The sequence below is a fragment of the Lithobates pipiens genome, unplaced genomic scaffold, assembly GCF_037356315.1.
Source record: "Lithobates pipiens isolate NorthernLeopardFrog02 unplaced genomic scaffold, aLitPip1_a1.2 Scaffold_27, whole genome shotgun sequence".
NCBI classification, from domain to species: domain Eukaryota; kingdom Metazoa; phylum Chordata; class Amphibia; order Anura; family Ranidae; genus Lithobates; species Lithobates pipiens.
The window spans coordinates 22,542,356-22,560,382 of NW_027507788.1; the positions used below are offsets into that span (position 1 = coordinate 22,542,356).

Here is an 18,027-nt window from a genome sequence, read left to right on the forward strand (position 1 = left end):
CAACAAAGCTCTTAATTAACTCGCTGGTCATCTCTCGCCTCGACTACTGCAACTCCCTTCTCATTGGCTTACCTCTACATAGTCTATCACATCTTCTATCCATCATGAATGCTGCTGCCAGAATCATCCACCTTACCCATCGCTCTGTCTCTGCTGCCCCTCTCTGCCAATCCCTCCACAGGCTTCCGCTCAGCCAAAGAATTAAATTCAAAATACTAACAACTACGTACAAAGCCATCCACAATTTAGCCCCCAGCTACATCACTAGTCGAGTCTCTAAATAACAAACTACCGTATATACTCGAGTATAAGCCGAGATTTTCAGCCTTTTTTTTAGGCTTAAAGTGCCCCCCTCGGCTTATACTCGAGTCACCGCCGTCTGCCTACCTGATCAGGCATGTCATGTAGACAGACGGTGGCCAGCGTGTCATAAAAACATACGGCGGCCATTCCAGTATTTAAAAGCCGCGCTGCCTCCTCGTCTGATAGGCAGAACACTCAATTTCCCAGCAGTCAGTTTTCAGCCTATCACGGACAGCCTATCACGGACAGCCTATCACAGACATCCCCTCATCCTCATACCTCAGACGAGGATGAGCGGATGTCTGTGATAGGCTGAAAACTGACTGCTGTGAAATTGAGTGTTCTGCCTATCACAGACGAAGAGGAGGCGCGGCTTTTGAATACTGGAATGGCCACCGTATGTTTTTATGACACGCTAATCGGTGGCTGCAGATGGGCACACGGAGGCATGCACAGGACACAAAGGATGAAGATTAGCACAGGTAGGCTGCAATGGACACAGGGAGGTATACACAGGACACAGGGAGGCATACACAGGACACAGGGAGGTAGGCAGATCTGCACAGGACACAGGGAGGTAGGCAGATCTGCACAGGACACAGGGAGGCATACACAGGACACAGTGAGGTAGGCAGATCTGCACAGGACACAGGGAGGCATGCAATAGACACAGTGAGACATGCAGCTGCAGGTGGGCATTGTTGACCCTCTTTGCCACTTACAGTAGCTGCTGCATTTCCCACTCCCGGCTTATACTCGAGTCAATACGTTTTCCCAGTTTTTTGTGCTAAATTAGGGGCCTCGGCTTATATTCGGATCGACCTATACTCGAGTATATACGGTACTCCTTCTCTTTGTTCCTCTCAAGACCTCCTGCTCTCTAGCTCCCTTGTCACCTCTTCCCATACTCGCCTCCAGGACTTTTCCAAAGCCTCTCCAATCCTATGGAATGCCCTACCCCAATCTGTCCGCTTATCTCCTACTCTATTAGATTTTAGATGATCCTTGAAAACCCTTCTCTTCAGAGAAGCCTACCCTACCCACACCTAACAACTGTTTTTTCATTATCTCCATCAGCTCACCCCCCACAGTTATTACCTTTTTGTTTCCACTTGACCCTCCCTTCTAGATTGTAAGCTCTAAAGAGCGGGGCCCTCTGATCCCTCCGGTATTGATTTGCATTGTAAGTGTACTGTCTGCCCTCATGTTGTAAAGCTCTGTGCAAACTGTTGGTGCTATATAAATTCTGTATAATAATAATCATAATAATAAGCAGAATAAGTTTATTTCCATATATGTATTTAAAGTGTGTACTTAGCTGTTTGCCTAAAATTCAACTTTAAAGGATGCTGTAATGGTGAAAATATGGAGGCTGCTTATTGCTGAGCTAATTATTTTAAAACACTATCTACCTGAATGTCTTGAGCCTTAATAATTGGGGTCACTGACCCAAAACTAACATGCACCCATTTAAAGCGGGAGTCCGCCGGGACTCCTTTTTTTTTTTTTTTTTTTTTAAAAGCCAGCAGCTACAAATACTGCAGCTGCTGACTTTTAAAATAGTGACACTTACCCAAAGCCGATCTCTAGTTCGTCTCTCGGGTGCTGCCGCCACCATCTTGGGTATGGGAATCAGGAAATGGAGCCTTTCGGCTTCATTTCCCGGTTCCCTACTGCGCATGTGCGAGTCGCGCTGCGCAATAAGGACGGTCCCTGCTGCCTCTTTGATCTGTGTTTTTCCCAGCAGGCAGCGGGGCACTTGCGCAGAGAGCTATCCCGGAAGTGGGGGCAGATACCTGCACTGTACAGGTATCTGCACCCCCCTCCCCCCTGAAAGGTGCCAATTGTGGCGCCGGAGGGGGGGAGGGTTCCGATGAGCGGAAGGTCCACTTTAGGGTGGACCTCCGCTTTAAGTTAAAGGTAAGTTGGCACTTAATCCACATACATTTTGGGGTCAATTACACAAAATATTGAAGCATTTTACCAGTGTAAGATATCGTATGTTCACATCACTTGCTTTATACATCATATATTAAATAAAAGAATGGGGATGTGATGTGAGCACCTGTGTTCTCAGCTCCACCCACCATCTCAGCCAAATATGAAGGGAAGTTACTGATAAGTATCAGCCAGTGGGTGACACCCATTACTGGTATGTCACTTTTTGGATAGACCCTTCATGTAAAGAATTAAAGAGAAACTATCAAAAATGTTATGAAGCAAAAAGAAGACAATACAGTTCCACAGTTCTGTACTAAATTAAATAGTAAGTAGCTTGGATATTCTTTGGATAGCTTCATGGTTGCTCCTGCATGTAAGCCTTCATATCCTTTGGCTTTGCATATGGTTGTTATGCAATGATGCAACTGTAGAAAGTGAAACTGAGTTTTCATGATCATTCAGGACATGTGCACTCTCTATGTCTGTTTCTTCTTTGTTTTCACAATTGCAAGAGCATGAGCATTGAGGGTTATGAGTTTGATTCCTCCATCTTATTGGTTGTTCATCCTTTGGTATTGAATCTTTCATTAGAACATCTCGAATAGGCTTGACTTCATTTTTCCATAATGGTGCTGCTTTCAACCCACTATCTCTATGATAGCTGTCCACTAGTTTCACAATACCCTCTATAGTTTTCTCTTTGGAGGCTGCCTTATGTGTCACTCTGTCCACATAGGTAAATTTATTTACTAAAGCCCTTAACAATGTAGGAGGAGGCTTTGGATCCTGAACATCCATCACCAACCTGTAGGCTTGTTCAAATTTCCTTGCAAATTCCCATGGGTCATCCTGCGGTGTTACCTTGAGGTCTTCCAATATGTCAGCTCCCAAATTATCCTCTCCAGTGACGAGTTGCGTTAGAGCTTTTACACGATCCAAAGAATCTCCCCAATAGTGGTCATTTGACCAAAACTGTGGACCTCCGGCAGGACTAGCGACAGGGGCTGATAAACGTGCAGCAATTTGAGATGGCAACCACAACTTCATCATTAAACAAGACTCCCGTGGACCCAGGTTATGTTGGGAGCACTCACTCTCAAAAACAAACATGTTTGTAAAGGGGTCTTTACCAGGATCGTATTTTGTGAAATTTTTTAAAAAATTGGCAAGTGTCCTGGTAGTATTCTCTTTGCTTGTATGCTCTCTTGACGAACTGTACCTACTAAGTTGGCTAGTATTTTCCAGATTAGGTATATGTATGTTTGTTCCACGCTGTTTTCTTTCTTCTCTATCTTCCTTTAAATTGAAAAAGTGAAAAGCCAGGTTGCTTGGACTTTTGGTTGCTAAAGAAACTGGCTGTATTAAAGGAATTGCAGCCACTTCTGGTCTTTGTGTAGCAGCAATTGCTGAAGTTCCTTTGATAGTACTATATTCTTTTGTGCCATTTGACTTTTCAACACTTATATCTTCATTGTAGAGGTGAGACTGAAAAGTCTGTTTTTTCAAACCTTCATTTGTTCCTAAAGGAGCTGTTGATGACAGAAGATATTCAATTATTTCACCTCTTCTCTTATAGTTCTCCTCTAGGAGCTTTTCCTTGGACTTACTAGACCCACAATTCTCACAGAGGTCCACGTCGGGCGTTTTGATTTCTGAATTTGAACTTGAGCTTCTTTCTTTAACTTCTGATTGAAACACTGCCAACATTTTCATAATGTTCGCTAACATTACTTTTTTATTAGCTTTAGGAAAACAAGCTTTCGGGCTGCTTGATCCTTCATTGGCTTCTTCACACTGTTCCCACAGAGAATTCCAAACTTGATGCAAAGGTTTCCCTTTTGGTACCTTATAGTTTAATCTGCTTTCGTTGGATATTTGGAAAACAGGCTCCATCCTCACAGTGCTGGTAATAAGAAGTGATGCAAGATAGAAATTGTGCAATCCACGATTCTATGAGCTTTCAGTCCAAAGTCTATAGAAGTTGTACTCCTGGTGTTTTTTTTGTGTTGTTTTTTTTTTTTAGATCTCCACCACACCCACACTTGGAATGTTTTTGGATAAACCTGTATAATCCCTTGCACAAAATAAAGGCTGATCCACTCCGCTTGTATAAAAAAGGTACCTCAATTGTTAAATCTTGCTTGTGTCGAACCGAGAGCTTTTAGGAGAGCTTTGTGTTTCCAGTCTCTAACTGAAGATCAATTTTTACTGCTACTTATCTACTGGTTGGAAATCAATGTAATATTAAAAACAACTTGAAAGCATGTGAGTCATTGTTAGTTTAATTAAATTGGGCATAATTAAAATTCCATAGTAATCTGTAACTGTTTTTCAGGAAAGATATAGGACAGGTGAGAGATGTGAATGTTTGCAACTATAGGCTTGAGATTCAGAGGCACATGTTCATATGGACTCAATTGAAAGGGGAACTGCACTCTTTATTATGCTTTCCAGGTGTACATATGAAAGAGAACAGCTTAACGTATATCAGCCACAATTTTGATGACCATATATCATGCAAATGAGTAGACTCATAATTATAGATAGTTGAAGATATTTGCAATTCCTATCTTTTACTGTAAAAGTTCAGCTTCGCCCAACCCTCTTCATCTGTGACTTAGAGCCTAGGTGGGGCTAGATTTCCTTGGTTCCCAACAGCCACAAAGGAGCAGCAGAGGAACAAAGGTGAGTTAAAGTTGATATCCAGCCAAAAAATACACTACCCTTTCCCACTACTCTTCATAACTACCATAATTACTAGTTTTAATTTTAAACAAATAAACTAAAGCTAAATTTTCTTATGTGAAATCATAGTCACATGACAGCAGGGCCCAAAATCTTCCTACTTCTGGTCTGTAGGACATACACAGGGGCTAGCTCATCAGCCTCCATCTTTTGGATGGCTTGACGTTTTTCTGTTTTGAATAGAAAAAAACCTTGTGCAGCTTTACCTCTATAGGAACTGCTTGAGTATTACACTGACAGTCCTCACTTCTTCACTGACAGCCAGGTGCAAGGTATTTTCTGAAGCCAGGCACACATACACTTAGGCTCGATGTAGTCAATGACCAGCCTAGGCCCCTGTACACACGGTAGGACATTCTGCCAACCAAATCCTTTTCGATTTTGTCCGACGGATTTTGTCCAACGGATTGTGTCCGAAACTGTTGCATACACATGGTTGGACCAAGTTGTCGGAAAATCCGATCGTTCAGAATGTGATGACGTTATTTCGTTACGACGGGACTACGTTCAGGCTAGTAGCCAATATCTTTGATGTAGGAATTTGATCTGAGCATGCGTGGCACTTTGTCCGATCGGAATTCTATACACATGATCGGAGTATGTCCAATCGGACCAGTTTGTCGGAAAATATTTCCAACAAGTTGCAAAATTTGGTCCGACGGATATTCCGACGGAATCAGTCCGATGCATACCACACACAGTCGGATTATCCGACAACAAGGTCCGATAGGACACATTCCGACGGATTCTCTGACCGTGTGTACAAGGGCTAGGAGATGCTGTTTTTGTAGTTTTATTTTTGAGGAACTTGGATAGGGTAGGGGATATTTGGAAGATACTCCAGAATAAAACTATACAAAACTTGAGGACTTCAGTTGATCTAGAATTGACTAGTAGGGGAAGCCCATTGACAGCTGATGACTCATTGGTGGTTAAGGACACGGCAGCCAGCTTCTCAGCCCACTCCTTAGCAATTAGCTATATACAGTGTTTTGGGGGGTGTGGCTGACCATGGTGGAGTCCGGGCGCTGATTCCTGTGCTCCCGACACACACAACTTACCCCACGGCCTAATCATTACCTACAACGGACACCCGACAGATGCCCAGAAAGAGGTATTCCCAGAGTGTCCCGTACATTAATAGTAATTACCTGCTTCTTTACCTTACTGGCTCCGGAGGCGTCGGACCTCGTGGAGACGGCCGCAGTCAACATGCCATACAGACCAGAGCCGCTCTCTTCCACGATCCTGTCATGCTGTTCCAGCTGCAGCTTCTGCAGCTAAGGTGAGAGACTGTTCCCCAGTCCCCTCAACATGCCTGAGTCTGTCTCCCTCTCCTGCTGACGCTGAAGTCAGGCAAAACCTTGTAGATGCAAACCCATTAGAAGCCCTCAGGCAAATACAGCACGGTTTAGCCACTATCCCTACCAAACAAGAGCTGGATCACTGTGCTCAATGGATTAAATCCTCCCTCAAGAGAGAGGTGGAGGATCTCCGGGCTCAGGTCGCCCATACTGATCATAGAATCACTGATATTGACTCCACTCAAACTGCACAGGAGACTCGCATTGCTACATTGGAAACCACAGTGTCCCATCACAGATCCTAACTCCTCCAGCTCCGGTTAACATCAGAGGATATTGAGAACAGGAGAAGGAGAAATAACATTAGGATCCAAGGTTTACCAGAGGCCACAGCACCTGGGGACCTTGCTGCGACAATTACTTCCATTTTTAATACTTACCTCGGTAGAGCACCAACAACAGAAATGGAGCTCAATAGAGTTCACAGAGTTGCACCTGGCATATCCCCTGCTAATGGCCACATGAGGGATGTATTATGCTGTGTCCATTGCTATAAAGTGAAGGAGCTGGTCCTGCTTAAGGCATGGCACAGGGGCCCCATTGACTTTGATGGTGCTACTATTCAACTCCTGCCAGATCTATCCCGTGCTACCATTGGGATGTGCAGAGCTGTTAGACCCCTCCTAACTGTTATATGTGAATTTGGAGCTGCTTATACCTGGGGCTTCCCATTCCATGTGCTAGTGAAGAAGGAGAATCGTCAGTTCACCCTGCGGTTCCCGGACCAACTTCCTGAGCTTTTTTCATTTTTAGCATCCGATCCGATCTCCGTCTCAAACTGGCTGGATGTCCTTTTTGATGATCCTGCCCCTCAGATGTCAAATCCACTGCCCCAGAGGTGTGGACGATCCCAATACAGAAGTACTGCCTCTGTACCATCCCGCATCCACCCTTCTGATCTGGAACTGTAACAACCTTCATGTGTCCTGTGAGCTTCCCAGGATGACCTTTCCACTGATCTGTCAACAGTCCTATCTTCCTCAGGCACGAAACTCTGCTTCCCTTAGTTTGCCTTAAATCTGTTTAACCTTTACGGTCCAGGGTATCCAGAACTGCTGAGACATTTATTTAGCTGATGCTATAAGCAAGTTTTACCTAACACACAGCCGCCTTGGGAAGTACTTTAGTCCATGCCTGGTCCCTCCTTCAGATTGTAACTAGGGGGTTTCCCCCTATACTCCAGTCTCTCTGGCTGTACAACCTATTGTTGGATGTATAGGTGGCACACCAGGTTCTCTAGTCACCTGGGACTCATCTGGGATGTTAATCTGTTAATCAGTTTTTGATTTGTTTCTTTAGATCTGCTTTTTGTCTGTTTGTTTGTTATAGGAGAAATTGCACTGCTCCCTGCATTCTATATGATAACCGTAACTACCTTCACTCCTGTATGTTCGGTGCTCCTATGCTGGAGCTCCTACTTGTCCTCAGATTACATAGATGTTAGTTTCTTTTATGCGATTTACCTTTACTACTGCAGAGAACGGCTCAATCGCCAGTTCTATGTCTAGGCCAGCCCTTTCTCTTTCAGGGTTCCTTTGACTAATTGTTAATCTATCTTGGTCTGGGGTAGTCCATGTGTATTGTCGAGCTCACCACGGTCAACACTACACCCCCACATAGGCCCGTTCTCCACCTGCGTTTTAGGTGGAGACCTCATACTAGATTTGAGTTCACAATAATTAGTTGGTACACGTACACTCATTGTTGGGATTTTGTTGTAGCACTCTTGAGGGAATCTTCCCGACAGGTGGGCTAATCCTCTCGACTTTCACTCTCTTTTTCGCTCTCTCCCCTTTTCTTGTCCTCAACCCCCCCCCCCCCCCTTTTTTGTTTTTGTTTTACAGGGTTTACAGGGGATACTTTGTTCATCGTCATGCCAGCAGTGCCCTTGCTCTCCCTGAATACCCACGGTCTGAACATTCCAGAGAAGAGGTTGCAGGTGTTAAGTGAGATATGGAGGAACCATGCCCATGTAGCTTTTCTATAGGAGACACATTTTAGGGCTTCAAAACTTCCAAAGCTTGGGAACTCCAGGTACCCTTTTGTTTACCACAGCTGCTACCCAGACTCTAAATCTTGTGGGGTCAGCGTTCTCATCTCTAAAAATGTGGCATGGTCGCTGTCTGCAATGCTCAGAGACGACCTGGGGAAAAACATTTTGCTCCATTTTTGGGCAAGTTGTAATCCTGGTCAATATCTATGCCCGCAACATAGGCCAAGTGGGTTTTATTGAGGGTTGTCTGGACAAACTGACTGACTTTGTAGAGGGGCAGTTGATTTTAAGGGGGACCTGAATGAGGCTTTGGACCCTCTGTTGGACACCTCCACGGGGTCCTCTCACTTGTCGTACACGGCCCTTTGTCGGATTAAGAATATCTTGATGGCTGTTCACCTGGTAGATGATTGGAGGATTGCGCACAGCGACACTCGGGACTTTACCTTTTTTCGCCCCCCCTCAAAACTCTTACTCGTGATTGTCACGGTCGTTCCGCTACCCCGATCGTACAGAAGAGACTTACCTGCAGGGTTCCTGTACGACGGGATCTCCGACGCCCTCGGACGCGGGTTGACGCGAACAAACACGCGCGGGTGCACGCAGGTTCCAACAGACGTTCGCAGGTGCGCGTCGACACAAGCGGGCGTTCGCACCGTACGGACGTGCGCGGGGTCACGAGCGTAACCACGGCCACCTGCGGGGGTACGCAAACGGGCCGTACGACCAATCCTGGTGCCCAATAGACTATTTAAGGCCACAGCTCCTGCTCCTCGGCGCTGTTCGGTCTACAGCGTTCCTGAGACTTCTGCTGTTTGTTTGTGATTGTGTTCCTGATATTATACCCGACCTGTTCCTGGACTCTGCCTGTATTCCGCCTGCCCTTGACCTTTTGCCTGATTGACTACGCCTCTGCCTTCCGCCTTTGTACCTCCGCTGCCAGATAGTTGCCGACCCAGCCTGACTGACCACGCCTCTGCCTCCCGCTTCTGTACCTCCGCTGCCAGATAGTTACCGACCCAGCCTGATTGACTACGCCTGTCTGCCCGAAGTCCGGCACCCGTTGTCTCTGCCACCTTGCCGGTCCACTTGTGCCAGCCGTCCAGCAGTCCTTGACCGACATCCAGCGCCGGGTGCACCTGCCGTTCCAGTTACCATCTGTTCCAGCTGTATCCGCTATCTGCTATCCGGCTAGGCACTTGTGTCCTCCGGGCTCCTGAACCCCTGTCTCCATCACCAGGGGCTCGAGAGCCGGAGGTTTACGAGGCGCCGCTCCCTGCACGTTGGGGCTCTCTAACCAGGTACGTGACAGTACCGAACAGCCAGGATGTCTGAGCCCTCGCAGGGAGCGTCTCCCATGGATGAACTCTGCCATCATCTAGCCGGCCTCACCCAGGCCGTGAAGAGCCTACAAGAAGGCTACGGACGTTTGGAGGAACGGGTCCAGGCCCTATCTGCCGCAGCCCCGGCTGCCTCTGGGTCTCCAGGCCCACCGTCAGTGGTCATGTTGCCGCCAGAACCAAGGGTACCTACACCAGACCGCTTCTCCGGTAACCGGAATAAGTTCAGGGCCTTCCGGAGCTCCTGCGAGCTCTTTTTCGCCCTCCAACCCCGGACTTTTTCTCTCGAGGCAACAAAAGTGGGGTTCGTCATTTCTCTATTAACCGACGAACCTCAGGCCTGGGCACATCGTCTCCTCGAACGAAAGGACCCCTCTTTGGACTCTTTGAACGATTTCTTCCTAGCCATGTCCCGACTGTACGAGGACCCGCAACTTGCCGCCACTGCAGAAGCAGCTTTGCATGTACTCCAACAGGGTCGCAGGCCAGTAGAGGACTATGTGTCTGAGTTCAGGCGTTGGAGTGCCGACACAGAGTGGAATAACTCAGCCCTTCGCTACCAGTTCCGCATGGGACTTTCAGAGGCATTGAAGGATGAATTGGCTCGCGTGGGAACCCCTGAAACCCTCGAAGCCCTCATCGATCTCTCGATTCAGATTGACAGGCGTTTGAGGGAGCGTCGTTTAGAGCGCTCAACTTCCACTTCTCGCCCAGTCTGGATGATGCCGCGGGTTCCAAGTCCCAACCCTCCGGTCCTTCCTGCTCCACCTGCTCTGGATCCTTCGGAGCCTATGCAACTGGGTCTACTTCGCCCTTCCTTGACGCCCGAGGAGCGCCAACGCCGGAGAACTGGCAACCTTTGCCTTTATTGTGGGGAATCTGGACATTACGTTCGCACCTGCCCCGCCAAGTCACGTAAGTGCCTTCTTGCACCCTCTGCTTCTCCTGCCATTCTGCCCAGCACCAACACCACCTCTCACCTGGTTGTACCTCTTCTCCTACAGTTTTCCGGAGAGACTCTCAGCGTTGACGCCATCATAGACTCTGGAGCTTGCAGCAGCTTCATGGACCTGTCTTTTGCCCTGAGGAACAACATCCCTCTTCGGCCTAGGGTAAAGGGACTTTCAATCTTTCTGGCCGACGGCTCCTCCCTTAAATCCGGACCCGTTACCCAGGAGACGTCCCCGCTTTTTGTCACCATAGCCGGAACTCATCAGGAATTCCTGAGTCTGGACATCATCAAATCCCCCCTGTTTCCCGTGATCCTGGGCATGCCCTGGTTGAAGGCCCACAACCCTCTGATTAACTGGTTCACTGGAGAAGTAGAGTTCCCGTCTGGGTATTGTCATCAAAACTGCTTCCCAGCCACCAACACGGACCCTGCCTCTTCTTCTCTGCTCTGCATGGAGACAGACACCGAGCTCCGACAGGTTGTGCCCGAAGCTTACCACCAGTTTCTAGATGTATTCAGTAAAAAGGGCGCAGAGACTTTACCTCCCCACAGGCAATACGATTGCCCTATTGACCTACTCCCTGGAGCAGAGATCCCGTTCGGGAGGATCTTCCCCTTATCTGAAACCGAGCTGGGTGCTTTGAAAACCTACCTGGACGACAACCTGAAGAAGGGTTTCATACGACCATCCACTTCCCCAGCAGGCGCAGGGATTTTCTTTGTTCAGAAGAAAGACCATTCCTTACGGCCCTGTGTGGACTACCGAGCACTCAACAAAGTTACAATTAAGAACCGTTATCCTCTACCGTTAGTGCCCGAATTATTTCAGAGACTGGGGTCGGCCAAGGTGTTCTCCAAGTTGGACTTACGGGGCGCTTACAACCTCATTCGCATTCGCAAAGGCGACGAATGGAAGACCGCCTTCCGTACCCGCTTCGGACATTATGAGTACCGAGTTATGCCCTTTGGACTTTGTAACGCTCCCGCTACATTTCAACACTTTGTTAACGATGTCTTTAGAGAGTACCTTGATTTGTTTGTTGTTATATATCTCGATGACATCTTAATCTTCTCTTCCTCTTTAGCTGAACACCGGGAGCATGTGAGGAGTGTCCTAGCCCGTCTCCGCCTCCATGGCCTTTACGCCAAACCGGAGAAGTGCGTTTTTGAACAGCAAAGTATCCAATTCCTGGGCTTGATCATCTCCGTAAACGGCATAGAAATGGACCCACAGAAGATTTCAGCCATCGTAGACTGGCCCGCTCCCTCGGACAAGAAAGGGGTCCAACGCTTCGTGGGATTCGCGAACTTTTACAGGAAATTCATCAGGGGATTTTCTTCCATTATTTCCCCCATCACTGAGCTGACCAAACAGAACCAGAAATTTCAGTGGACCCCTAGGGCTCAGGAGGCCTTCGAAACTCTGAAGAACCTGTTTATCTCTGCCTCAATTCTCAAACACCCCGACGCTTCGCTGCCTTATATCCTGGAGGTGGATGCTTCGGAAGTGGCCGTCGGGGCAGTATTTTCCCAGAGACAGGGACCTAAGTCACTTCTGTACCCGGTGGCTTTCTTCTCCCGCAAACTCTCAGAAGCCGAGCGCAACTATGATGTCGGTGACCGGGAGCTCCTAGCGATCAAGGCAGCATTGGAGGAATGGCGCTATCTCCTTGAAGGCGCCTCTCATCCAATCCTGGTCTATACCGACCATAAAAATCTCGAGTATTTGAAAGCAGCCAAGCGACTGAAACCTCGGCAGGCCCGGTGGGCACTTTTCTTTTCCAGATTTGTGTTCCACATCACATACCGGCCCGGGTCAAAGAATGTGAAGCCTGATGCTCTTTCCCGGATGTACAACGAAGCTGTGGAACCTCCTACCCCCGACACCATCCTGCCTCCAGGAAACTTCCTTCTGCTCCAGGAAGGCCTCCTATCCCAAATTAAACAGGCTTCCAGCGATCCAGCCATCCCACCGGACATCTCCTTAACCTCCAAGGACGGACTTCTCTGGCATCTGGACCGAATCTTCGTCCCCCAAGAGATACGTACGGCGGTCCTCAGTTCCTGTCACGACCATCCATTGGCCGGTCATTTTGGGGTGTTCAAGACCACGGACTTGCTCCAGCGCACGTTCTGGTGGCCCCAGATGAGGAAGCATTGCAGGGAATATGTGGAGGCATGCACCACCTGCATCAGGAATAAAGGTAGCAAATTAGGGGCTTGGGGCTTGTTGAGACCTTTACCCATCCCGGACAGACCATGGAAGATGATATCTATGGACTTTATAGTGGATCTGCCCCTCTCTGAAGGCTTCTCCTCTATCCTGGTAGTGGTAGACAGGTTTACCAAGATGGCCCACTTCATACCGATGAGGGGGACCCCGTCGGCCACAGAAACGGCCAGGGCCTTTATTAAGGAAGTAGTAAGGCTCCACGGTGTTCCTGCTGACATTACCTCTGACAGAGGAGTACAATTTACGTCCAGGTTCTGGAAAGCTCTCTGTGAAGCTCTGAAGATTGAGCTTCGTCTCTCCTCGGCCTATCACCCTCAAACCAATGGCCAGACCGAGCGAACCAACCAGACGTTAGAGCAATATCTGCGTTGTTTCTCCTCTTTCTCTCAGGATGATTGGGCATCACTTTTACCGCTTGCAGAGTTTGCTTATAATAATTCTACTCATTCTGCCACTAAACAGTCACCATTTTTTGCAAATTTTGGTTTCCATCCGTCCTTTTTGTCCGGTAGTCTCCCCGAATGTTCTGTACCTGCAGTCCTGGAGGACCTTAATTTTTTTTTGAACAATAACAAGCTTCTTCAAGAGACCCTGGCGAAGACCCAGAAATGCTATAAAGAGGCCTTTGACTAGAGGAGAAGAGGGGAACTTGACCTCCAGGTCGGGGACCAGGTCTGGTTGTCTACACTAAATTTGAAGCTAGCCTGCCCATCCAAGAAGCTGGGCCCGAGGTTTGTGGGTCCATTTCCCATCGTAAGGAAACTAAATGACGTGGCCGTTGAGCTGAAACTCCCGGAGTCATTTAGGATACACCCGGTCTTTCATGTCTCGCTACTGAAGCCTGCGGTTCCTGATCCCTTTGTTGACCGGAATACCAATCCTCCTGAGCCCGTGACAATTGATGGGGAACTGGAGTACGAGGTCGAGTCCATCCTGGACTGCAGGAAGAGACGGAACCAGATCCAGTTCTTGGTTAAGTGGAAGGGCTACGGCCCTGAGGAGAACTCGTGGGAACCAGAGTCCAACCTGCATGCTGCAAAACTAGTCCAAGCCTTTAAGAGGTCCCATCCTGATAGGATGACGCAGTTGGGCATCCGGAGGTTGCCCTTTGGGGGGGGGCAATGTCACGGTCGTTCCGCTACCCCGATCGTACAGAAGAGACTTACCTGCAGGGTTCCTGTACGACGGGATCTCCGACGCCCTCGGACGCGGGTTGACGCGAACAAACACGCGCGGGTGCACGCAGGTTCCAACAGACGTTCGCAGGTGCGCGTCGACACAAGCGGGCGTTCGCACCGTATGGACGTGCGCGGGGTCACGAGCGTAACCACGGCCACCTGCGGGGGTACGCAAACGGGCCGTACGACCAATCCTGGTGCCCAATAGACTATTTAAGGCCACAGCTCCTGCTCCTCGGCGCTGTTCGGTCTACAGCGTTCCTGAGACTTCTGCTGTTTGTTTGTGATTGTGTTCCTGATATTATACCCGACCTGTTCCTGGACTCTGCCTGTATTCCGCCTGCCCTTGACCTTTTGCCTGATTGACTACGCCTCTGCCTTCCGCCTTTGTACCTCCGCTGCCAGATAGTTGCCGACCCAGCCTGACTGACCACGCCTCTGCCTCCCGCTTCTGTACCTCCGCTGCCAGATAGTTACCGACCCAGCCTGATTGACTACGCCTGTCTGCCCGAAGTCCGGCACCCGTTGTCTCTGCCACCTTGCCGGTCCACTTGTGCCAGCCGTCCAGCAGTCCTTGACCGACATCCAGCGCCGGGTGCACCTGCCGTTCCAGTTACCATCTGTTCCAGCTGTATCCGCTATCTGCTATCCGGCTAGGCACTTGTGTCCTCCGGGCTCCTGAACCCCTGTCTCCATCACCAGGGGCTCGAGAGCCGGAGGTTTACGAGGCGCCGCTCCCTGCACGTTGGGGCTCTCTAACCAGGTACGTGACAGTGATTGGATTATTTTCTACTACAACAATCAGCCCTTCCACTAGTGGCATCCAGCAGTATTGGGGTACGAACCTTTTCAGATCATGTTCTGATCTTACTGATTCTCATGTTGGGGGCTCAGGCCTCACCAACCTGGGTCTTGGGGTTAAATGAAAGTTTGATTTAACAGCCACAATATGCAAAACTAGTAGAGGAGGAGGTTAAAGCATACTTTGCCGCCAACTAAGCTTCTGTGACCTCTCCCTGCATGATATGGGAGTATCACAAATGTGTAGCCAGGGGAGTTATTAATAAATTGGGAGCTAAAGTTAAGAAAGACAGGCAATGAGAAGTCGACTCTCTTGGAGCATAATAGAGCCATGGAGAGGCAACATAAACTATGTTTAGCTCGCAATGTGGCCGCCGATCTACTAAATTTATGCGACTCTCTTAATTCCCTCTTATTGGCTAAAGCAAAAACCAAACTCATGTACTCGCGGAGACTATTCTATGAACTTGGTGGTATACCTGGCAAACCCTTGGCTCATGCATTATGAGAGACCACAGCACGTTCCTATATCCCCTCACTGACGTCCCCTTCGGGTCAAAAAATCTATAAATCACAGGAGATTGCCAATTGCTTTCACAGCCGCTATGAGAAACTTTACAACTTGGCCCCTGTGCTTACAGAGCATAACTTTTCGTCCCCATACCTCTATAATAGACGAGTATCTGCTCTCCTCAGGTGTTCCCACGTTGACGCCACAGGAGAGAGAAGAAATGGATGGCCCTATTAGAGAACCAGGAGTTCTCAAAGCCATTCAAGGAATGGAAACGTGAAAAATGATGGGACAGATGGATTTCCTCTACTTTATTATAATACATATGCCACGCACCTGGTGCCTCACTTTGCACAAGCTTACAATTCCCTCCTAGACGGGACTCCACTCCCTAGGCATTCCTTATTTGCTCACATAGTTCTGATTCCTAAAGAGGGTAGAGATGTGACAGACGTGCGAACTACCGCCCAATATTTTTGTTGAACACGGACCTCAAGATCTTTTCCAAGATACTAGCCAACCTCCTGATCTCTTTTGTCCCCAAGTTAGTTCATTATGATTAAGTAGGATTTGTCCCAACCAAAGAAGCCAGACATGACACGAGTAGGGCCTTGAATCTTATCCATTTGGCCCGTTCCAGGAAAAGTTCAATGTTGCTGATTTCAGCTGACGTGGAGAAAACCTGGCTTTTTTTGAAACGCACGCTGCGGTACCTTGGCTTGGGTCCCCATATGCGTCAATGGATAGAGGCAATCTATTCCCATCCCTCAGCAGGCCAGTCCAGGCCATTGAATCAATTTCCTCCCCCTTTTCTTTGAGCAATGGGATGAGACAGGGTTGCCCGTTGTCACCCTTGATATTCGTATTGGTACTAGAACCCCTGCTAGCGCACATTAGGCATAATCCAAATATAAAAGGCATTGGCGCAGGCAACGCACATCATAAAGTTGTGGCATACGCCGATGATTTATTATTTTTTATAACAAGTCCTGAGACTTCCATGCCCAATTTATTGCAGGTACTTAGAACGTACTCTGCTCTTTCTAATTATAAAATTAATGTGCACAAATCTGAAGCTTTGAACATAAATTTACCTAAGGAGACTCTCAGTAACATACAACATAATTTTGCCTTCTCTTGGGCTCGCCACAAAATCAAATATCTGGGCGTTTATCTTACCCCCTCACTGTCTGAAGTTTTTCAGGAGAATTTCTACGCCTAGATCTCCAGCATTGGCACAGGAATTCTTTCTCCTGGCTTGGTAGGAATAGCATTTTAAAGATATTGGAAAGAACACACTGCTGACAAGAGCGGGGAGGGTGCTGCTCACCCCTATAAATGATTTTTTATCACAGGCGTGGCTTACCATACGGGCCGGCTGCCTACATTTGCACCTACTTCCTACAACTTCTGTGGGGCGTAGGGCTTTCGTGTGACCGCTCGTGAGCCGCGTTTTCGGGCCTCCGATCCCAGCCCCTCCGCTTGACTCTGTGGCAAGACGTATGGACCATGTACCTCTTGTAATATGTGAGGGACACTGAAGCATGAACCTGGGTAAACTCCACCATTAAGCATTACAATTTACGTGAATCTTTCGGAAATACACCCTTGGGTAAACCACATTAATAAACTTAGAATATTTTTAATACAAATATTACTTGATAGAGTTATTACGTTTTTTTGTCTTTCTACCAACAGACTATCTCTGAAGAAGACCCTAGTGGTTGAAACGCGTTAGAACTATTTTTTTGCTGTTACTAATTTTATACAGTATATTTATAGTTAAGTCTGCTTAGTGTATGCCCATTGATATCATTGTATTTTCTGTATACAAGAGCTTGGCTCTATCCTTTGTTTTAAATACCTAGGTGAAGCTCATATTTTTACCATACAATAAAATATTTTTTTTATATTATTTCTGACATGCTACGTTCATTGTTTACTGATGCCTAAAAACCCCGCTGGTGGGGGAATTGGTTCTATTTTATTAGCATTTTAAAGATGGCTGGTTTGTCAAAATTATTGTACCGCCTCCAAACATTACCAATAGCGGTCCCAAGTCACTTTCTACAGTCGGTCCGTGGGGAGTTTTTGAACATCCTCTGGGGCTACAAATCAAAAAGACTGTCTCATCGTATCCTGACCCTACCAAAAAACCAGGGCGGCATAGGGTTCCCAGACCCATTTAAATATTACTATGCATTTAACCAGAGCCCTAGACTGGACCAAGTATTTCTCAGAGAAGGAATGGGTGGGGGTGGAACAGGCAATGTCCCCCTTTCCGCTTTCAACTTTGTTGTGGCAGACTTCTACCCTGCCGGTGCCCCTGAAATCCCACCCTTTGATTGGGACTACTCTGTGGGTAGTAGCCAAAATGGGTTGCGTCATGATGGTCCCCCCACACTCCTTCACCTTTGTCACTGGTTATTGGTGCCCAGGAGTTTCCTTCTAGTCTGTGGGGTAGGAGGTTTAGGGAATTTCTCTTGATCAACAGATATAGATCCCATGACTTTCTTCATGATGGTCGATGGTGCACTATTGAGGAAATTCAAGATAGTCGTCCCCTCTAGATAGGTGGCGAGCAACACAGATTAGACATTTTCTCATCTCCTTGCATTTTGTGTCCCCCTGTAGCTACTCCGCGTCTGCTTTTGAGAGGCTCTACC

The 18,027-nt window shown here is 47.8% G+C and overlaps 1 protein-coding gene across 1 annotated transcript; it reads right to left on the minus strand.

Annotated features, from left to right (window-relative positions):
• Positions 1-645: 645 nt before the first annotated feature.
• Positions 646-5,196, minus strand: LOC143933651 (uncharacterized). Its single transcript, XM_077456608.1, has one exon. The coding sequence runs from the start codon at positions 4,135-4,137 to the stop codon at positions 2,626-2,628; it is 1,512 nt and encodes a 503-aa protein (XP_077312734.1). The 5' UTR covers positions 4,138-5,196; the 3' UTR covers positions 646-2,625.
• Between the last annotated feature and the right edge of the window lie 12,831 nt (positions 5,197-18,027).